The sequence below is a fragment of the Zonotrichia leucophrys genome, chromosome 2, assembly GCF_028769735.1.
Source record: "Zonotrichia leucophrys gambelii isolate GWCS_2022_RI chromosome 2, RI_Zleu_2.0, whole genome shotgun sequence".
Lineage (NCBI taxonomy): Eukaryota > Metazoa > Chordata > Aves > Passeriformes > Passerellidae > Zonotrichia > Zonotrichia leucophrys.
Window position 1 is genome coordinate 138,816,171 of NC_088171.1, and position 24,093 is coordinate 138,840,263.

Sequence of the window (24,093 nt, forward strand, 5' to 3'; positions counted from 1 at the left end):
ATTTAGTTAGTTAATTAGCTTTAAGAAAAAAATTGAACAGATGCTAAGATTATCTAGGCTAATGTGCTAAGGTATTTGGTGTTTCACTATGGATGTTAAGAACAGGATGTAATGAACATATGCGGATGCATTATTAGTGTGACAGAGACAATGATTAATGTTTTCTTTCAGCTTCAGCAACTACAGGTAATTTTAAATTTTTGGTAGCAAACAATAATTGTTTGCAGAATAGCAAAAAGACAACTAATGGAAAATCATATTCATGACTGAATGTGAAAACCTTGTTCCTAGCAGAAGAAATAATTTATTGATCACTAACACCTTTTTTCCTACATTTCATTACAGTTGCATCCTTGGAAATATTTTAATCCAGGCTTCAAAAAAATTCCATCTGTAAGATATATCTAACAATATCTAATATTTTTTTAACTGCCTATGAGAATATGCCTATGCTTATGATTTATTCACTTTTTTATTTGGTAGCTAAACCAGTTCAGGGTATTATATCAGTTTCTTTTGATCTGATGGCTATTTGAGGCAGCTCAAATCAGGTTTATATCTGAAAACTTTTAGGGTAGAAAAGAGATATGCAAAAAATAGCATAATGTTACTGCTTATTGTTTTGTAATATAGGAAATGCTGACAACTTTTTCATAAATCACTCAACATTGTTTACCTGATCAGAGGCTTTATAGGTCATATTTTTATGCACTTTTTACAAACTGAGCATACAAAGAGTTGTAATTTAAATATATTTCAAATTTTGAATGAGGAATGAGTTGGGCAATTGCACAAGCCAGAATATTCCTGAAGTTAATGAATCTGAATGTTACTGTTAATGGCATGCTCTGTGTCTCTGCGTTTTATAGTTCCAAAGTAATGGTCAGTTTCACCACTTAAGCAGCATATTTTACTTAAAATTGTCATATGTTAACTTTTTACAAAACATTTCTCACTTTCTTTTTGCCCAGAACATCATGTTTGTTTTGTAGAAGCACATAAGCAATGACCTGAGTACTTTGAAGTAGAATGGAAATCAGTTAGGATTTTGCTTTGAATACAAAAATGCTATTTAAATTCTGAATACTCAGAAAGGTGAACTCTAAACTAGAAAAATCCATTGAAGGTATTTTGAAAAAAAAAATATGAAGGATTTTATTTTCTTGTTATTGAGCTATCTTCTGAAGCTTCCACTTCCAAATTTTTACAAATTTATGTACATTACTTTACTATTCCATGCTTTCCTTCCATATAGTCTGTGGAGAGAGACAGGCTTCTTAAAAGGTCATCAAGGGGCATTCAAAAAGCTGGTTAAGAAGGCATATTTTTCCATTTGCATTTGGATTGCATTAACAGGATTTAATCTGCTTGCATGCTCAGCAGAATATCACTTAGAGCAGCAACACAGGAAATACTAGTTCTAGTGAAATATCTGAATATACTGTGTGGAAGCAGTACTGTTTGCACTAAAAGCACACAACAAACTCTGTTTTGGAGGGATATATGTGTTAAAATTTAACAGCTAGATTGCTGAGTAAAGTAAATAAGTAGGCATCTAAGTCTGAGTGTACCTTAACCTATAAACCTCACACTACAGACCCTTTTCTGTGCGAGCAAACTCATTATTCCTCAGCCATGCAAAGGAGACCATTGTACACTAGGAACTATCAAGTCAAAAAGCCAAAATGAGAAAATCTAGCTTCCACATAGTGGAATTTGCAGTAACTGACTAGGGATTTAGTTGTCAATATATACTTCTCAGAGACAGTGGTCTCGTTCTTCTGAAGATGTGTGATTGATTTTTTACTGTAAAACACACAAATAGTTTTGTAAACAGAAAATTAATCTAATCTCTTTCTTTATGGCCATGCAGACAGCTGGTATTTTGCTGAAAACCTCACAGGTTTTTTTTTTTAAATGTGTTTAAGTTAAAAACTCAGCTTTTCTTATAGATTTTCTGTTCATATCAGAAAAAATTTCAAAATTTTACTGGAATTAACTATAAGGATTAACAATTCTGGAAAGATGGAAGACAAAAGTAATACAGACAGATGCTTATATTCACAGCAAGAACTACTGTGTCTGACCTTTTGCATACACATTTGGAATTCATATTATGGCTTTACAAAGTCCATTGAATAATAAATGTTGTGTGTAATTATTCTAGGCTTTCATTTAAGAAGTAATAATATCATATAATGGTAAGTAAAGTATTAGAAATGAAGAAAGTTGTTAATTACAATGATCTTATTAAAATCAACTGCCAGAGAACCCTAATTCCCAATGAATTTAAAGGATTAGTTAAGTGGAGTGCATCATAAAACCAGTCACTTCCTCTTCTGCTGAAATAAATCTGCAGCCAAATTTTGGGAGCAGAGTTTAATGAAGGAAATTTTATAAGAGTGAGAAATATTTTAAGCTATAAAAAATTTAGGCTTTTTCAGCTTTCATTTTTTAGTTTCTTTGCTATAAAAGAAATGTTTTGAAATCAAGCATATCTATTCAAGCCATAATTTTAAATGATTTTGTACACAACTGTTTGTTTGAAACAAATCATGAATTAGCAGAGAAAATGTAGCAGCAACTTTAATATTTTTGAACATAGTGTGTTAATTATAAAATATGTAAATTAATTGACAGAGTTTCTAATTTGTTTGGCAATAAAAGTGTACAGAAAGTACCAATGAAAATACATAATAAATTATGTGATCTTTTTTCTGCTTTAGAATATTAAAAACTGACATTTCTCTGTGCTTTGAATATGTAAATTTTCTAGTTAAAGATTGAAAAAATATTACCTAAAAAAAAATTTTTCATAAGGTATTTTAAGGTGCAGAGAAAAACTGGTTTTAACATTAGTTTACATAAATAATGTATTGTATTTTCCTGTATTTAGTATTAGAACCATAGGTGCATATTTTTCTTTGAAGATTTTTTCAAACAGACAAGGTGACTTCAGGGCATTCTGTTCTTAGAAGGAAAAATATATCTTTACCATTTAGTCACACAGAGAAGCAAATATTTACTTTCCAAAGTCTGCGAGACATTGAATTAGGATAGGATTATGTAATATCAGTTAATGATCATGGTCAATTAATTAATTAATAACTGGAATTAAAGAAACTGATCCAGTCATCTGCACTGGCTACAGCTGACATGCATATTTCTAACCTAACCTCAGGCAGCAGTCAGAATTTCCTCACTCTTTTTTAATAACACCTCAGTAATGCACTGGAATAAGATTTATTATGTGGAATATGCAGGTGGTTACATCCATGAGACTCATATTTCATTGTTTGCATAAGTTTTGTCATCTCCACTTTGTCTGTCACAGTGGAGACTGGGGGATGGATGGTTCTGGGCAACAGAAGAAACCTGTAATTAAGAGACTGCATTGTTTTAAAATTGAATTCTATTTTGTTTTCCTTCTTGACTGGGCTACATAAAACATTTTGCCAACATACTACAGGAATGTAGGCAAGGACAGTGTCCAGCATAAAAATAAAAAGCATAGCTCTCTCTTACAGATAGATCCCATGTCTCTTGATATTTAACTCAGGAGCTGCTTGTGTTACAGCTTTTTTTGCTGATGTTACACTCTTATGAAGGAAAAGTGTCTTTTACAGCAAAACTTTACTCATAGTTTTGAGGTTTTTGCAGGAATCTTTTCATGATATATTTCTGTTTTGCACCATAAAGAGTAGATGAGTTTTAAGAAGTCAATATAAACATCACAACACCATGCGATATGCAGTTGTGTATTCCATCTATTGCAGAAATTATTTTGTTGCTATAAATTTAAAAGATTACAATTTCTTCACTGTTGTACTGCACATTTTATATGTTTCTATTATTTTGTTATTCCATTACTGACTTAGATAGAAATTTAAACCTTTAGTTAGGTGACATGCTAGGAAATACACTGCTTTAGTTTGGGGTTTTTAAAAATGTGTTTAAAAACAATATTTTTAGACAATAATCTATATTTATATTTACCACTGAGAATAAATAAAAGTAATAGAAGACCAGAGTACATTATTTTCAGTTCAAATGCTGGTAATTCAGTTAACATCTTCTATTTCAGTATAAGATAAAAGTATGGAATGAATAGAGAAATAGCTGGTCTAAAGCAGAGCAAACTTTCTCAATGGGAATAAATGTGACAATAATATGCTCTAATTGTATCTGAAGTGTCTATAATACATTCAAATTTGGCACTCTAGGAGGAAAGAAAGAGGAAAATTATTTTTTTTTTACTTTGTATGGGGAACAATATTAAACTAGGGAAGGTTGTTGAAATAGATTTGAAGAGAACAGCAAAAAGGTAAGTATTTACTGTTGATCTGAAATCATGTAAAAACACTATGTTAGCATATTGCCAATCAGAATCAAAATTTGAATGTATCACCAAAAGAAGTGATGAAACGACACAGTCAAGGGATCTAGTAGATATTAGTATATGCATTTCAGGAAAATGAAATGTTTTAAGAAGAAGGTAGTGGAGTAGAAAGTGTTTTAAAGAAGGTAGTAGAAAATGTGGCCAACAGGGTTTTGAGGAAAAAATCCCAAAAACCTAATTTAAGCAGTAATACAGTTTTGCAAAGATTAAAAAAGTAAAACCTTACTAAAGAGTCAACAACAGATCAAGGCCAAAAATTAATTCAAAGACAATGTTATTGAGGGGAAGGAAAAAAAAAATCCTTATCTATTATGTTGTATTTCTTATATTATCCTACTGAGTAACAGGATAAGTAGTGCATTTGAGCAATTCCTTTGGCTTGAAGGAACTGAGTTAAAATAAGGAAAATCAATAAACAGAAGCATAGCAAGTTGCTAGGATAAGACAGTCTTTTCTGTGCAGTTGTGAAAGAGACAGATATGAAGTGTTTGAAGTACAAATGTTGACCTTGAGGTTAAGTTAGCCTTTCTGTCGAAGCAGGGGAGGTGATGAACCTGCCAGAAATCTTCCTTGATGAGCAGCTGTCCAATTTCCACAGTTAGAAAATTGGTAGAGATTAGTTAAAAAAAAAAAAAAAAAAGGTAGAACTAGGAGACACATTGTTCAACAAGCTGAAGAAAAATCAATATAGCTTTTGAAGAGGAATGTGGATCTTTTTAGGATGTCTTAGATCTCAACAAGCATATGGATGAAATTAAAATATAGTTGTTACCACGTAATTGAATTTATAAAGATGTTTGGCAGTGTTCCATGAAAAAATATTATCTTTTAAGGGAAAGTAATAGAATGCATTAGGATAATATTTGATTACAAGGTAAGAATTGAAGGTTGTTGATGGGATGTCAAATTTTGAGTTATCTAGAAAAAATCAATAAAGGAAGGCTATCACAAAGATCTTATATCAGTGATACTTTTGCCCAGTTCCAGGAAGAATGATGAGGAGGACTCCATGGATATCAGAAGGCAAATTAATTATTATACTATATTATTCCGTACTGTATTACACTATATTACATTACATGTAAACTGAATATGCCAAGCACTCAACTCTGCACACACTGCACTCAACTGCCCAGAATCTCGTGACTGTCTGCTTACTGACAGTCTGGACATGCACTTGGCCCTGATAGGCCAAGGAAACAAAGCACCATCACTTTGGGTAAATACTCTCCATATTGCATTCTACTTTAGCCCAACACAGGACCAGCAAATGAGATAAGAATTGTTTTTATCATTCTTTGCTTCTCTCACTGCTTCTCTCAGGTTCAGAGAATATGAATCCCACAATACCATACATATTTTTGCCTATGAATTGTGCAATAGTTGTATTGTTCCAATAAAAATTCACATAAAATTGAGATGACGAAGTTCACATTATCACAAAATTATGTGGTATAGTCATATCTACAGTCAAATGCATAGAGTAAAAGGTACAACAATTTCACTTCTATTAAGTGCAGATAAAATGCTTATATAAGAAATAACCCTAAGTATAGGCATGTGATGATAATTAGATTATGGTTGTGAAGTATCACAGTATCACAGAGTGGGTAAGGTTGGAGGGGACCACACTGGGTCATCTCGTCCAACCTCCCTAGCCCATTATGTATACTCTGATGAGGCAGTGTTAACAAAAAATAAACAAATATAACATGAAAGTCATATTTACTTCTTGCCTGCAGATATGGGAGAGTCTATTTCTCAGCACTCATAGTTCAAGGAAAAATAGAATTGGAGTTTTTATATATAGTCCTTATTACAACAAAATAAAAAATCTTAAATTTTTGAGAAGTGTAATTAAAAATCTTTCCAATACTGAGAAATAGATCTGTACTCTTCAACTTGGTAATTTGAAATGTAGTAAATAAGATTCTCTGAGTTGCTGATCCCTAGAGATCCCAGTGACATGTGTGAGTTTCCCAGACACAAAAATTTTATGGGTATTTTTCTTTCTTTGTCTTCTGCATGTTTTAAATGTCAATTATGTATTATTTAGTTTTGTATTTTCAATTGCTATTTGTGCTCATAGCTGTTCATTGACTGCTTATTTTGACTATTGTTCCATTTTATAGTTCTTTCTGACCCTACTTTTCCTCCCTGTGTTTCAGGAGTCCCTGTTCCTAACTTTCTTGATTAGTTTTATTGACTTCTAATCTGAATGTGTCTTTAATTATGGATATTATATTCTTTCTGTCTTTTTTTCTTCCTTCTTTCTAATTTTCTTTAGTTAATTTTGCTTTAGTGAGTTGGAAAAGTGGGAATTACTCTCTCTTTAAAATTAATTTCAAAGTCTGTATGCCAAAACTAAACAACAGTGATGGAAAAGAAAGCTGAGATTGAGAGGATTACAATGACCTCAGTGAATTTAACTGTGAGATCTCAAATTTAAAATTACAATCATTAACTGTTCCTGCAGTTTCCTTTTTAACTGCTGATGCACACACACTCAAAATATTTAAAATCACTTGGAAACAAAGTGACCATCATCTGAAAACCTCAAGTGTCATTCTAGTATTGTGATATTATTTGCAGATGATTCAAGAAAAAGCTGATTCTTTGTTCCAGCTGTGATTCACTGCTAGTGCTTAAAAACTCATTTGGGTAAAAGAACATTCCAGAGACACGTAACTAGGCAGTATATAACAACATAAAGGGGGTTTGAATGGGCAATATACTCATTACAGAATCACATAATCGCTAGGTTGGAAGAGACCTTCAGGATCATCGAGCCCAACCCAGCCCTAACACCTCAACTAAACCATGGCACTGAGTGCCACATCCAGTCTTTTTTTAAACACATCCAGGAATGGTGACTCCAAGACCTCCTTGGGCAATGCATTCCAATACTTTTTCACCCTTTCTATAAAAAACTTTTTCCTAATATCCAACCTACATTTCCCTTGGCATAGCCTGAGACTGTGTCCTCTGATTCTGTCAGTTGTTGCCTGGAGAAAGTGACCGACCCCCACTTGACTGCAGCCACCTTTCAAGAAATTTGAGTGATAAGGTCACCTCTGAGTCTCCTTTTCTCCAGGCTAAACAACCCCAGCTCCCTCAGTCGTTCCTCACAGGGCTTGTGTTCCAAGCCCCTCACCAGCCTCGTTGCCTCCTCTGGACAGGCTCAAGTGTCTCAACGTCCTTCCCAAACTGAGGGCCCAGAGCTGGACACAGCACTCAAGGTGCAGCCCCACCAGTGCCAGTACATGGGAAGGATGACCTTCCTGCTCCTGCTGGCCACACTGCTCCTGTCACAGGCCAGGATGCCATTGGCCTTCTTGGCCACCAGGGCACACTGCTGGCTCATGTCCAGTCGGCTGCTGACCAGCACCCCCAGGTCCCTTTCCACCTGGGCAGTGTCCAGCCACAGTGTCCGCAGCCTGTAACACTGCAGGGGGTTATTGTGGCCTAAATGCACGACTAGGCACTTGGACTTATTAAACTTCATCTTACTGCCCATCCATCCAACCATTCCAGGTCTCTCTGCAGAGCCCTCCTACCTTCCAACTGATTAACACACTCTCCCAGCTTAGTGTCATCTGCAAATTTACTGATGAAAGACTCAGTCCCCTCATCCATGTGGTCAATAAAAATACTGAACAGAACTGGACCCAGCACAGACACCTGAGGGACACCCCTGCTGACTGGCCCCAGCTGGATGCAGCACTGCTCACCACTACCCTCTGGGCCCAGCCAGTTCCTAACCCAGCACAGAGTGCTCCTGTCCAAGCCATGGGCTGCAGCTTTCCCAGGAGTGTGCTGTGGGAGACAGTGGCAAAGGCCTTGCTAAAGTCCAAATAAACAACATCCACAGCCTTTCCTGCATCCACCAGGCAGGTCACCTGGTCATTAAAGGAGATCAGGTTGGTCAAACATGACCTGCCTCTCCTAAACTCTGCTGGCTGGGTCTGATGCCCTGGCCATCCTGTAAGTGCTGCGTGATGACACTCAGTACAAACTGTTCCATTGCCTTACCAGGTACTGAGGTCAGGCTAACTGGCCTGTAATTACCAGGATCCTCCTTCCCACCCTTTTTGTGAATGGGAATCACACTGGCCAGCTTCCAGTCCTCTGGAACCTCACCAGAGAGCCAGGACTGTTGGTAAATGATGGAGAGTGGCTTCACAAGCTCATCTGCCAGCTTCCTCATCACCCTGGGATGGATCCCATCTGGGTCTATAGTTATAAATATCCAAGCAGCTCAGCAGTTCTCTGGCTGCCTCCTCCTGGATAACAGGGGGACCATTCTGCTCCCTGACACCATCTACCAGCCCAGGAGGACAGTTGTCCTGAGGACAAGCTGTCTTCTCACTAAAGACTGAGGCAAAGAAGGTGTTAAGCATTTCCAGCTTCTCCTCATCTGCAGTTACTAAGCTCTCTACCACATCCAGTAGAGAGCAAACGTTTTTCTTACCCTTCCTTTTGCCATTAAAATATTTGTTAAAACATTTTTTATTATCCTTTACAGAAGTTGCCAAATTAAGTTCAAACTGAGTTTTGGCCTCCCTAATATTTTTCCTACATACCCTAGCACTCCCTTAAATGCTTCCTGAGAAACCTGACTCTCTTTCCAAAGATGATACATCCTCTTTTCACTCCTAAGTTCCTTTGAATTTACAGCCTTCCTAGCCCTAAAACGTTGAAAGTCCTATCACCAAAACAAGATTCAGGGGCTGATATCACCTATGAGCTCTATAGTAATAAGTAGATTCTTTGTTCTGTGAAGTTTGAAATGAACTCATAAAGTTACTGAGTTCTGAGAAAGCTCATAATTTAACTTTCATCCTCACATTTTTATGTTTCTTCTGCTTAGAAAGCATCATCATGCTCTTCATCATATAATAGAAATTATTCTTAAACCAAATAAGTAATGGAATCTTATTTAGATATGAAGAGTGCACAGATGAACAAATAAATAATAAGTAGGCTATATGACCTTCAAAAAGAAAAAAAAAGGAAGCTTCTCCTTGGAAGGGATGATTATTTCTTGTGAAAAGATCTATAAATCTTTGCACATTTTTGATTCATATTTTCTGATGCATCAATCTCTCAATTCTGCTATTGTAGCTAAAATATGTTAAGCTTTGTTAATCTCTGATTTATTTTTACTTCTACACATCTGTCATATAATGCTCTTTTCCTCTTGCTATCTTAATATACTTGAAAGACTCTGAAATGGTCTTCCCCAGAAGACTGCCAATTTTCTTTTCTCTTCTTTTTTATTCATTTAGTATGTTGGCAGTTAAATTGTTTTAAAATCATTGTTCGTTTTCCCTCAGCAGTTCCTTAAATATCCTGTCAAGTCTCCTGCAGGCAGTTGACTTGAAAAGCTTGTTCAAACTCATATTTAGTTACTTTTTTCAGCTGTGGAAACTATAACACTGGTGTGCTCTTTCAAAGGAATTGAAGCTGTGCTGAAGCATAGGCTGACTGCAGAGACCTATTCCATCTCCAGTTATTATAAGCAGAGAGTGTTTCACTGCAAAGATCTTTATTCTAGCACAAAAGTTACTAGAAAATGTTTTCTCCTATTTGATGGCTTCATTCTCAGAGCCTGCTACTTTAATTCCATCTTACTGGCAAAACAAAACAAAACATTAAATGAAAGAACACAACATTATTAAGTGAGTGCTTGTGCAGTGAGAGACTCCTGGAAAAAATCACACAGCATTCTACTGCTTTTATCAAGTGTAGCAGTAAGAAACATGAACAAGAGCAGCTCCAGCTCCCATGAAAACAGCAAGACAGGGAGAAGTGAGATCCCACCCCTTGTTCTAGAGGCAAGCAACATAAGAAATTTTCATCATCTGCACACAATTCCTTCAGAACAAAAATATTAATGCATTAAACATCACTTGAAATTCTAGAAGACTATAGTGCACTGGAAATTAGTTTCATCCACTCCTCCCTATTGAAGAAATCTTTCTTTCAGGAAGCTATTTCTTGCGGTATTAGCAGAAAAATGAAGAATTAAGAATAAGAATTTTCTGCAATTTAGCTATTTTAAATTCAAAAACTACTAATACATCTGTTAAACAGGGATTTAAAATTTCCTATAAATTAAGATTAATTTTAATCTGGTTATTTTTAGTTTTATTTATTAACCATTAATATATTAACCATAATTATTTGGTTACCTATTTGGTATCTGATTATTCTATGGAATATTTTGACATTTACATTCCACAGGCCTTGGCAATAAATAATTCATGATGTATAGCTATACCCTGACATTTAAAAATGGAATCATTATATAGAATTACATTTTGGGTTATAAAATTGGAAAGCTGATTCTTCAAATCTCCTTTAATGTTCTCTCTAGGGCTTTGACAATTGAAATAGGAGCACACAATTTTTCATTTATACTTATTCACTTTACTGCTCAACTAAAATGAACTTGAATTTAGTCAGGGCAGAAAAAGAAATATGTCTAATTTCCAGGTAATTGCATTTGTTCAGAAAAAATATAGAAAAAAAATAAGAAATAATTTTGCAAACTGATAATATTTTGGATTTCTGAATAACAACTAATATTATGAAAGAGCTATCATATATGAACCCATTCTACAACAAAAACAATGTAGGATTTTGACCTTCTGCTACATCTCAGTTTCTAATTAAAAAAAATCATTTCACACTTTTCTTACACTTAGCTAAAATTTATAAATTTAGTAAATGAATTGTAAGCAACACATGATTTCAGCACTTGAGAAAACTATATGGAATTTTTGAAAACTCTGTACATCACAGTTCCTCAAGGAAAAACTGAATAGAACTGACAGTAATATTTAATCATTAAATTGAAAGAAAACATTATTTCTAAAGTTAGATTTCCCCTGAATATAGAAGTGCATCTCATAATCAGCTGTATAAAATCTGCTTTTTGTATCTTCAGAAAAACATTTAGTTTTGTTTAAAAGATTTCAAGAAACAGAAACTGAAGACACAAAGTTATTTGGCTTATTTCGCTTTCGTGGTAAAAGTTGATGAACTGTTAAATAAATTTTCATAGAAATAATTTGATAGTGTTTTTAGTTGCATTTTATGTATTTATATAAACTTTATGTATTAACATCAAAGGCACTGCTAAATTTTATGCTGCTTCTCTTTATTTAAAAGAAAGAGGCACTTTCCTCTTGAAAAGTACTTCTTAAACTGTATCTAATTGTGTTTCTCTGCTAATTATCCACTACACAGATTCTAATCTCTTTGATTTTCTCCTTACAAGACAAAATTTACTGATTTTACATCTTTTAGAAAACTTTGAAAATAGCTGTAAGTTCTCAGGGATTTTTTTTAGGAATTGCTGTTAGGTGTTCTCCATTTTGTACTTTTTTATTCATAATCTTTTTTCTTAATGAATTTCTCTTCTTGAAAATATTTAATAACCCATCATGCTATAGCAGTTGATTTGTGGGTTTAGCACTGCCAGCACCAAAAATATCAGGCAAACTTCCTTGTCATCTTAGAATCAATTACTATGCATAGATCCATAACCAATTATAATAAGTACTATCTCTTTTCTATTTTTATATCCTTAATCCATTGTGACAGATATTTATATCTCTCTCTCTTCCAGGAATCACACAATAATTTAATAACATCCCAAAAATATTTATGAGAATATCTAAAATCATTTTATTATACTGGAATTTCTGGCAATTATTTCTCTAATCTTTATGTCAATTTACCACATATTCAAAAAGTGACCAGACTGCCAATGTTGTCATTCTCATTTTAAAGACTAAACCCCCCCCAGTATTTCAAAACTTTGCGCTAATATGAAAATATGGGTTTTTTTAACGGCAAAAACTTGATGTGATGTTCTTATTGAAACTTCAGTGCTCTTAAATGGAACAGAAATGGAACAGAAATGTTACCTTCTATGTCTACATTAAAGCCTAGCTTACATATATCTTTCTCTATAGCAATGTTTTATTGAAACTCAAAATCTATCTGTGATCTTTTAGGTTTTTCTGCAGCAGTTGCTAGCTGCTTCTGATCTTGTGTTTCTACAATTGCTGATACTTTTATAGTTGCTACTTAGAATTTCTCTGTTTAGGGTTTTTTAGTTTGGGTTTGGTTTTTCTTTTTCATTATTGTTTTGCTTTGGGGGTTTTGTTTGTTTGCTTTTAAATAATGCCATGATTTCCCCATTTTCTCTTAATGATTCAGGGCCTGCTTTAGTAAATTTCTAAATTGCCAGCTTCTGCTGGCCTGTTTTAACTAATTATAATCAAATACTTTTACATATACTATCCTCAGTTTCTTTCTCATTTTTTACATCAGTTTTGATTGCATAGTTAAATTCTGTTGTGAAGACTGAAGAGACTACAATACCGACATCTATATTCTTTATATTTTCTTCTTTCATACTGCTTTTCATGTTGCACTGTCTCTCTCTCTGTATTTTTAGTGCCTTTTTATTTCTAATGTATTTCTGCTTTTCCAAGTTGCAACTAAAATATAATTTTTTTTATCAGATTGTCATTTACATATTCATTGCATTTTAAAAGCAGCTTTAGGTTCTTCATCAGCTTCACATTTACAGACTGATATCCACAATAAATATATCTGTAATTTGGAACTTTAGGATAAATGTCTACCAGCTTTATATGTTACAATATCTTTTGCATTAAAAATATTTTGTATCTATAAGGAGATATATCAGTCTCTGTATTTGTTTTCTTTTTACTTATGACCACAACAAGAAATCATTGTAAGTGAAAATCTTGTAATTGGGCTACAAAGGAAAAATAGAATGATATTTTATTACATAAGACTATGAAAAAGATCATCCAATGATTTAATATATTTGGAAGTCTGGGCTAGTATATAGTTCATTTTCCTCACAGTAGCTAGTAGGACCTGGATTTTTGCAGGTGTGTTAATACCAGGGGGTTTTCATTGCTGCTGAGCAGTGTTTACATAGAGTCAAAGCCTTTGGTGCTCCTCTTACCATCCCACCAGTGAACAGCCTGGAGGGGCACACGGAGCTGGGAGGCAGCACAGCTGGGACAGCTGATCCCAAATCACCAAAGGGACATTCCGTGCCTTATGGCATCAAGTTCAGCAATAATACAGGGAGAAGGTTGGCCTGGGGTCACTGATGAGCGACTAGCAAGGTATTGGTTGCTTGATGGTGAGCAAGTGTTTTCATCACTTACTCGGCTTTCGTAGGCTACATTCCTATTTTATTTTCCTTTTCTTTACAATTTCCAGTTTTATCCTTTCAATTCTCTCACTCCCCCCGCAAGGGGAGATGAGCAAGCAGGACTGTGTGGTATTTATTTTCCAGCTGGGGTTAAACCACAATAATATATTAAATTTTATAAACATAAATCATGTCACTAAGTAATTTTTTTTCTGAGTCTACTCATTTAGATGAACTGAATAGTAGGTATTCAGTTCACTTATCTTAGACTGGATTTTGATACAGTGACCCATTAGATAAAAAGCCAGTATCCCATCACCAGCTCTTCAAGGCATTTTTCCTTCCTTTTCCAGACTGCATGCACAGTTGCTCTTATTTTTTGATTGTATTTGTAGCTATGTAATCAAATTTATCTGCATGATATAAAGCCATATTGTGCCATTCATTTTTAAGCAGTGTTCCCCATTGATTCCATTGAGAACTGCTGCTTAAAAATGGATAGTGCAACATGGCACTTAAATCTGCAAATACAATTAAATTATATTAGATCTTAGCTGTAGGAGCTAGAAAGTAGATGATCTGAAAGCAAGAGTAGGAATTTAAAACTTCAAGCTGCATTAAAAAAAAAAAAACTTGATAGCAAAATATTCATTTTTAAAGAAAATTATGAGATTTGAAATTGATCCTCATGCTTAGGTAGTCCATTCTTCACTTTTTTATTACTCCACTTTCACCTTGTGCATTCTTTCTTTTGGTTAAACTGCAAAGGCCTGATGAAAAACATATGAGCAATAAGCACATGACTGGGGCTTTTAACACAATATTGTTTAGCTGGAGGCACAGAAAATTTGACTTTATAGCAGTAGTTAGGCATCGATAACGAGAACCTATTGTTCTGCTGGGTGATTTTCCCTCTGTGGTTTTCAACTACATTTCTTTTACAACTACTGAAATTTGAGAAAAGATGTCGTTGTGATGGTAATGCATTTTATATTGCATTCTCTATTTACTAGTACACTGCCATAATGAGGTAGAATGTAGTTCTTTGACAAAGGTAAATTAATACTAATGATCAAGGTGGGTAATCTTACAGATAAAATGCTTGCCAATTTACATACAGAATGGGTGATACTCTATTGTTTTTGTGATAAGATTTGTCAAGGGCTACAGGGGATGTTGTTTTACAAGGTAAGATACCATTAGGTTCAGCCCACACAGCAACTTTTTACCATTAATGCTAAAAATGTTTTAAGGAAATAGTGAGAAATGCATCAACACACTGATCTTTATCACATTCTTAATGGAGTCAAGTCCCTTGCTCTCCCACTAGTGCTCCATTGCTGACCCTGGAAAGCAGGACCAGGACAGCATACTGCATAAAATTTTGGTGAATAAACTAGAATAAGCTAGATCATAAATAAATACAGAAAGGGATACATTATTTCAGAGTCTAAGCAAACATTATTAAAAAATAATGAAATACTATTGGAGAATTACATTAGAAAATCTCAGTTGCCTCCTGAAGGGTTTTTTTTTTTTTTTTTTTTGCTGGTTGGTTGATTGTTTGGGTTATTTTATTCTGCAGGATGTTTGACATTCAGGGGAATGGTTCTCAGCATTTGTTGCATTTTTTGTTTGTTTTAACAATTTATATTTTTGGGTGTGATGGGTTTGCTGGATTATTATTATAGCTAAGCTTTTCAATGCAGAGCATAATAATTAGACGAGTTGTTTTTCACAATTTATAAGTCTTTGACTTTCTATTCATAAGGAAACTGAACAAATCCTTGCACTATAAAACTGAAACCAAGACAGTAAGACCTACTTAGCTGAATTAGGCTAAGTAATTGACTAGTTAAAGTCAATGGAGAGCATGGTAGCAGTGGAACTTTTACATCTATCCAAAGAACTTGATGCTAACTGTTTTCTGGAGGCAAAAATATATGTTTGCATCAACTTAATGTTTTCAATTCACTGTAGCTATGGTTTTATGTCCATCTTTGATTTCTGAGCATTAATGTTTAGTGTAGGTCAGGGTAAAATCTCTTCTTCTTGAAACCTTTTGGAATTTTAAATTAAGCATTTCCCAAAATGCAAGGAAGGAAATACAGTCAGTGAGCTCTCTAAGCTTACTAAAATGCCAAGAAAATCTCTTCCCCCTCCCTGACACATTCAAAATATCTTGAAGGATCGTCTCGCTGCTATAAGAGTTTATTTGTTCACTACTTAATGATTTACAAAATTTAACATTTTCTCAGCTTGTAAAGGTCAACTGGATGCTTACATCTTGAACCAACTTCCCTTTATACTAGTTGTTTTTGAGACCCAGGGATGTGAATTCTTGTGAGGATAAGAGTCATTACAGAAGCAACTGGAAAATAAGGGATATAATAAGGGGAAAAGTAAACTCAGAAAGGGCTGAGTGAAGAAAAATCCAGAATGAGAAGACCAAGGAAAGAAATTCAAGGAAAGAAATGCTTAACGCAAGTATTAAGTTCTTACTGCTGACTGTATATTGCATGTGCCAGAGTGACAAATGGTTCATGTCTAACTCCAGTTTGTACTGAGTCCATTGTAACAAAGGCTGAAGTCAACTCTTGTTGAAAGACCTTGTACCTAAAAGATTCTCACTGGAAATCCTGCTTCGGACTAGTAGTGTGTCTCTTCTCCCCTTGTGTGAATATGCCAGCTCCTCTTGTGTGAGCATATATATGCCCATTTAAGTCCAGTATAGATGTATGTTACCTTCGTGGAATTCAGCGTGTGGGAAAAATGTTTAGATGTTTCATACAAAGTGTCATATAAACATTTTAATTACCAGCTGTAAAAGAAAATGGATATATATTCACCTTTTAGAGACTTGGAAGTTATTTTAACCATAGTTCAGTACTAATGACAACTCTAAGATGCTAGATATTTTTTTTCTTAATTTGCAAAAATTGGTAGGTTTAATGACTTCTAGATATCTATAAGCACTTTTCAATAAATATATTGACTTTTTCAATAAAATTAGTGAATTTTTTGTATCAGCTGTCATAATGCTATCTTGATAATTATCATGACATATTTTGTCTAGATCTGTATATAGATAAATATATTTTTCTCTGATTTAAGCATACTAGTGTAAGAACCCTTTTTTACAATTAAGATAATGCCTTTACTAATTGCACAACCTGTAAGAATAGAAAAGAAACAAAGTATATAATTTTTTTTTTTTATTTTTCTTTATAAGTAAAGGTCGACAATATGCTGAGGACTGTATTTAGCTCTTAATTTTTTTATTTTATTTTTAAAGTACTGCCTTTATGTACAAAGACTTCAAGTTTCAGTAAGGGTGAAATTATGTTCCTTTTTCTGTCAATGCCATTGACTTTAGTGGAATTGTAGTTTTACCCTAAATTTTCACATTATTTCTGCTGATTAGGAAGGTGTAATAATGATGTGAATGCTAGAGTGGGACAGTGGTACTGGTGATTATAGCTTAATCGTTCAATTCACAAACAGTAAGAAGGGAAATAGAGTTAGGGTTTTTTTTTTTTTACAGTCTTATTTTTCTTATTTTAATGCTTTTGTGGCTTGTATTCTTCCATATTCATTTCTGTTTTATCCAAAATCTGGAATAGAAAATCTTGAGTACTTACAAGCTGGTAAGCAGATCTGGTTTTATTACAAATATTTGCCACATATAAATTGTGAATGTTTCTTACTTTGTGTTTTTCCAATAACTCATGGTAAATAAGTGTCTGCAAATGAGCCTCAGCCAAGACACTCACTGCTTCTTGGAAAAAGTCCCAGTAGTTCTATTATCTAAATGTGTTTTCACAAGAGATTATGAATTCTAATATTTCACATGGTGGTGGATTGATGGAAGGCGCTGAGATTACTCTTTGAGCCACAGAGGGCAATATTCCATGTACATGTGGAAGTCAGTGCTTACTCTGCCCATCGCTGTCCTGAGCCTCACCAAGAGCTCATCCTGGTCTGGCTCCTGATGGATTTACTTAGCTCCAGTATATCTGGAGCATGTGCGTGCATGTGCCTCATCTGCCACATGCATACACATATGCACAAGCAGAAGCCACAACCCTTCTGTTGGCATATTTCAAATACCGTGACTTTCACAGCAATCCATTAAATAATTTCCCAAACTGTATGCAAACTGGAGCAATCGGTGCCATCTGCTCCTGTTTCAGGTACACAGCCCACCAAACTCTGAAGTTACACCATATGAAAGGAGTCCATGCTAATGCAAATTGCATAAAACTGTTCTCAAAGCTTTGGGGCCTTAACTTGCTACATTTTCAAGATGTGTTCTTTTCATGGCATACTCCACCAAACATTTTGTTTGATTTTAGTATGACAAGTACTGAAATAAAGTCTTCTAGAATAGTAGTAAGAAAACCATCTTTTTCTTATTTAATGTAGTTCACGAAGTATTAATATTTTGAGAGAATACCACAAAAAATCCCAGATATGTTTAACAAATGAAACATTGAGTACTACTTCATTTATAAATTCATGTCTTAACAGGAAATAATTTTTTTAAATAGATAAGTTAACACTAAACTCATTAAAAAGAGTTTTAACAAAGAGAAAAAATATTCTAAAGAGCTGCCATAGTCTTGAAAATAGATTAGGGTTAAATCTAAATTAAAACCCTAAATTACAAAGTCTCTGTGACAAGCAGGTAATAGACATAGGAAACTACTAACATTGAATAATGTTTCATATATATGCACCTGTACATCTTATAAAAAAAAATAAAAAACGAAATAGCTGTTTCTTACTTGACATTTTTGAATAATGCCAAATACCAAGTTTTGTTATAAACCGTAGAAAAATACATTGTTGTAATAAAAAGCATTTGTATCTATCTTCTATTTGATCAAGTATTATGGCTGTGGCAGCATAAACATGATGTTTCTGTGATAAAGAAAAGTATGTGCTCATAACTTTTTATATATAAAGTTATAAATAATTGAGATATAAGTAAGTGGTACATCATGTTCAGTGAAGAAAACCTGACTTTCCTATATCATTAGTTGAAGCTGTACATTATTTTGGATGATGAGTGTATTGGCATGAGTAAGAATTTACTAGTGTGTAGAAGGGCTGTATAATCTATGCTCTTAACATCGTACAAAGCATCATAGGAATGAATAATAGTTTTGTATGCTGTAAGTAATACCATACTGCATATAAATTACATCATTACTTTTATTAAGAAGGTTTATAAATTTTAAAGAAAAAACAATTGATCCGGAAATCTTTAGAGGGCCATCAATTCTCATTTGATATATGAGAAAATTGCACATACTCCGTATGTCACAGGATGTACAAATTTAATCCAGTGCAGAACTGTAATAAAATTTCCTGTAATATCATATACCAACATACAACAAATCACCTGCCTGGGGACTCTGTGTCACTCTGCTTTGTAACACAATTTAAACTGATTTTTTAATGATATTACATTTTTAAAAACCAATTATCTTCACTTTCTAGCACCCTGTGGAAGCCGATCAACAGGTTCTGAAGGGACTGTATTATCACCAAACTACCCCAAGAATTATAGTGTTGGTCACAACTGTGTTTACTCTATCACTGTTCCTAAGGAATTTGGTAAGTAAGTCTGGTCTCATTAATATCTTTTTGTTGCTTGGATACTTTCAACAATTCTGGATGATTTGTATGGTTGCTTTTACATAAAATTATTAATGTGGGTAAGCTGTTTTAAGCTGATACTTCTATTAACACTTTTATCATTTTATAGTGCATTATTTTCTCAAAACACTTATGTTGGCCTTTATGTCTTGGAATTAGTGTTCTGTATTTTTGTCTCATTGTGATAACTAGCATGTAACTTAGAATACTACTGTGATGCTAACCAAATATATTTGTGGTACCACTTCAGGTTTCTTTTCACCCAGGGTCAAGTGTTTATGCTCTAGAAAGTGAAGCATAGCTCCAGTAAGTCCATGTAAGCAGGGGAAGCAATGTTTATCTTAAATATTTGGTAGCATTGCTCTTTTAACCCTTGGCTTCTCTGCATCATGAGGCAATGGCGTAGTCTTTATTGACAAAGGAAATTAGAGCAGCAGGTTTCTGCTCGGGTTTTGTAGATTCTCTGATCCTCCATCAAAATTCCACTTCCATACTAACATTTTTTCTGTTGATTAGAGAAGTATTTTAATGGTGTCTTCTGTCCCATACAAAGACACTTTGCCTCCCTGGATTTATGAATTATTCTATCTCACTTTATTATTAAATGTCTGTGATACCTGCTGATGGGTTTTTTGTTCACTTTGACTTCTTGGTAAACAGCATGCCACATATTGTTAAATATCCATGCTGTGGTTTTATGCTTGGAAAATCCGGACTTCATTATGACCCCCAGCTCACATTTCAGTTTATCAAATAACAGGTGCCTGGGGATGGGGATGGGTATTTCTTAACCTTCCTTCATGTTGATTCTGCAAACATCTTAGCCAAATTAAGGACAATGCGTCAGCTGCTGTGTGTCCATCTGCCATACTCATGATATCTGAACTCCCTTAATATCCAATTAGCTTATTCTTGGGCATAGTGTAGAGGTGCATAGACTACTACAAAATAAATAGATTTTTGAAAGTATTGCCTCCAAAGTCATGTCGATTTCTCCTTATTCCAAAAATATTAAGAAAAAATTAACCAAATGTGCACAATTCTTGGTTTATTTCTAGCTATTATAAGCATGGATTTTGACACATCTAATCATTTTTAGATAAACTGAAAAGTTTATATCTTCCCATTTCCATCAAATCTAAAGTTACTTATTGAATATCATTATAGTGGTACTCAGTTTTTGAAAGAGATGTCAACATGTAAAGCCTTAAAATAACTACAACAATGGATTCAAAATGTGTAGTTTTGTGATTTCCAGAAACAAACCAGATTTCCAAAAGCAGCACATGGAAATGGAGAAAATCCCACTGCTCTGCATAGTTATTTGGAATAATTTGAGAAATACTGGTTTTCTTACACACTAAGCATGATACTGACAATATTAAGGAATTCTGTTTAACTGTTTCACAGTGATTAGATGAAACAATGCTGATGCAAATAAAAATTATTAAATATGCTTAACCTTAGCATATATGGATTCATTGACATATTGTGGAATATAAATGTTATAGAATACCTAAACTTTTTGTCTGTCCTACTTTGGGATAGATCTTTACTTTTTTCCTGTATTTAAATAGTGTATTTTGACAATTAGTACAGGTACCTGTAGAATATGTCATAGATGATATTTGATCACTTTTGAGAATGCAGAACACAAAAGTCTGTTGAAAGAGAAAGGTAAAAATGGTATCTGGTAGTAACCACTCAGAATGAGGATGGCATGACACATTGAAACAAGTGCCAAAACATATATTTCTGTTTTAGCTGTTTTTTTCCAATGATACTCATACAGAATAGGCAGCAGAATTCCTCACACCCAGAAACTTACATTTTAAAATCTGAATCTTTATTTGAATTGTACAATGATGTGCAAATTTTTTTGTAAGTTATTAATACAGATTTTTTCCTTACCTGGGCTCTTTCTGAAATCTGTCTTTAATAAAATTATTCCAGTAAAAAACATTAAGAAAAGCAAATTTTGACAATTGATTTAACTGAAGTTTTTTACATTCAATTTAATTATTTGTCTCAGTCTGAAATTTTACAATATGAGTAATGAATGTGTTTTATCTAATAGCTTTTACCTCTCACTCATCAAAATATATTTAAGGTCAGAGAAGAATAGCCATAAAATTGCAATGCTGAGGTCTTTCAGATCAATTTTAGTAAGTAGAATCTTTTTTTCCGTTAACTCTGTTGTTTTGGGTCCTGATAGAAGGTATTGCATTAAGAGTCTTCACTTGCAATTGTTGGTATGTAGGGATCACTCACTGACAAATGGTCACAAAAAAATCTGACCTTTGTGGAAAAAGACATAAGATTTCATATTTAATTCACTTGGTAATATGCATCACATCGTGTAGATTTGACAGAGATTACTTGAGACAAAAAAGAGTCAAAATAATCTTTTTGAGAATGAAGGGGTGTGGGAAACCGGGACTCCTGTGTGACTAACCAGTATGATTGAGCAGAAGCCATTTCCTGTTTACATTATGCACTTATTTATAGATTCTACAACTACTGCACACACTGATCACGCCTTTCTTGACTGATGCCTCTATCCTGTCCACGCGTTCTGCATGCACTCTTCAGAGTATGGGATTGGTTACAGTCCAGGGGCCTCACAGCTCTCTGTTATCAAGTTTTTGTGGCCTTGATATTCTGTTTCTCAGCCTCTTCTTTCTTATTTTAGAAGAGTTTATGTCTTTGTAACCTTGGTGCATTCCAGAGGGCTCTGCTAAGAAGAACTACTAGCGGTATGGCTGGCGCAAAAGGTAGTCTAAGTTGTTCAGATGCATTGCTACAAAGGGGTACTCCAGCAAAGCTGCTGACATATGATAATTTAATTTTCCTAAAGAAAACAGCAACAAATCTGTCAACTTCTCTGTGGCTCCAAACTTCAAAGTGAAATACAGCAATCAAATATTTGTTGAATGGAAACTCTTCAAGAACTGGTTTTGGCATCCAATACAGTATATGAGAACTTAAAACAAAGAACAGTTAGAGAAAAAAAAAAAGTGAAAAACTGGTCAATAGAGACAAAACCCACAAACAATGTAATAATATATTCAGTGTGTAGAAGGGAACTCATTGGCCTGGATTAGTTTTTGATGGACTGAAAAGAAAACCTATTTCATCTGCAGCTTCTTGGGTTCTCAAGTCAAAAATTCTGTGGAAAAGTCATTTCAATGTGGACTTTTTCCCAGTGTTTCATTATTCTGTCATGCAGAATCACAGCTGCAATATTTCATACCATGACAGGTTTAAGCTACAAGATAAATGATTCACAAAAGCACACAGTGTGCCACAGGCAAAATCTTCTGTAAACATGGAAGACTCAGCTTCTTATTTGACGCTATCCCACTGATATTTAAAGCGGTGTAATGACTGTTAATTGTACAGTCCTAAAATACAGCTTTGGTCACAATTAAAATGCAGATGTTTGAGATTTTAGTTATTTTCCCTGATGGACATGATCTAAATTGTATGCTCTGCACTGTATAGTGGTGTCATCTATACTTCTTTTTAAATTAATATTTTTAACATTTTTAAATCAGCTGGCCTCAGCAAATGGCTTTCCTTTTTGTTAGAGCAAAAAGATAGATTGAACATTCATGGTAAGGTATGTAAGTGTGGCTTTGAGCTATGCTACCACAAAATAAATATGTTTTCTCAGTTGCCATCAAAAATTATGAAATTTAAAGCAGAGCCATCTTTTCCCACCTAGAAGCTAAAACATTATTAGGGAAAATGTCTAGTTTCCATGGAAACATTTGCTTTACATCTATAGGAAAATATAATAGAAAATAGCAAGAATTTTATTGATAATAATGATATTTTGGGACAAGACTTCTTAGAATTATGGCAATGAAGGTAGATCCAGTTTGCTTGCTGTAAACAGGGAAATTTAATTCCACTATTCTCTTCAGTTCCTGAATAACTGGCTTATATTCACAGACACATTTATGTCATTTTCAGCTTTTGCTTATGTCTTGTCTTGAATTTCTAAGAGACAGACAAGAGTTATTCCATATTAGCAACAAAGGAAAGAAGGAAGTATAACCAAACAGCTGAACTTTGGGATTGTTGTTATTATTAATAATGTCCTTGAAGGAATAATTTTTTACCAGTTACTGGAAGGTAAATGTACAGATTTTATTCTGCCAGTGAAGATACACACTGATCAAACAATGGTGTCAACATAGGTTTTCTGTTAGACAGCTCACTGCATCTACAACTTTTAGACCCCTTAACAGTCGTGTCACAGTAAAGTTATTTCAGTAGTTTGATTTGATTGCAAACTCACATTACATTTGGAAAGAAAAAGATAGGCAAGGACAGATCATAAGGGGCAGAATGTGCCAAATGACAACCTCACATCAAGATGGAATGAGAACCAAAATTATATTTATGATAATACTTATCTGAATTAGAGTCAAACATCTGTACATCTACACATGTAGATCTACAGTAAAAACATTTTAGTAACTTGAATCCATCATCACTACTTTGTACATCTTAATATAATTTAAGAAATGTGGCAGATGCATATGGGCTGACATTTTAAAATGTGGAGAGTTTAAATCTCCATCTTAGGTAAAAATGGAAGGAAATGTCTGGCTAAATAACTTGCATCAATATTTTTAAACATAAACTAAACAATTATTGAATTAAGCAGTACTTTACTGAAAGGGAGATAGAAATGAATGAATATTTTCTAAAATATCAAAATGCCGCCATAGGCAGGAATCTGATTCTGCTCCTACCCTCTTTTTATACAAGCAAACACCTCAAAGCTGTGGGACTGCACTGTTCAAAC

At 34.0% G+C, this 24,093-nt stretch overlaps 1 protein-coding gene across 5 annotated transcripts in view; it reads left to right on the plus strand.

The window, feature by feature from the left end:
* CSMD3 (CUB and Sushi multiple domains 3) overlaps positions 1-24,093 on the plus strand; it is a 593,532-nt gene that overhangs the window by 435,439 nt on the left and 134,000 nt on the right. For all 5 annotated transcript variants that reach the window (XM_064706591.1, XM_064706593.1, XM_064706594.1 and 2 more), the window contains one exon: positions 19,116-19,232. In XM_064706591.1, the coding sequence (XP_064562661.1) occupies positions 19,116-19,232 (117 nt within the window). The remainder of the gene's footprint in view (positions 1-19,115; positions 19,233-24,093) is intronic.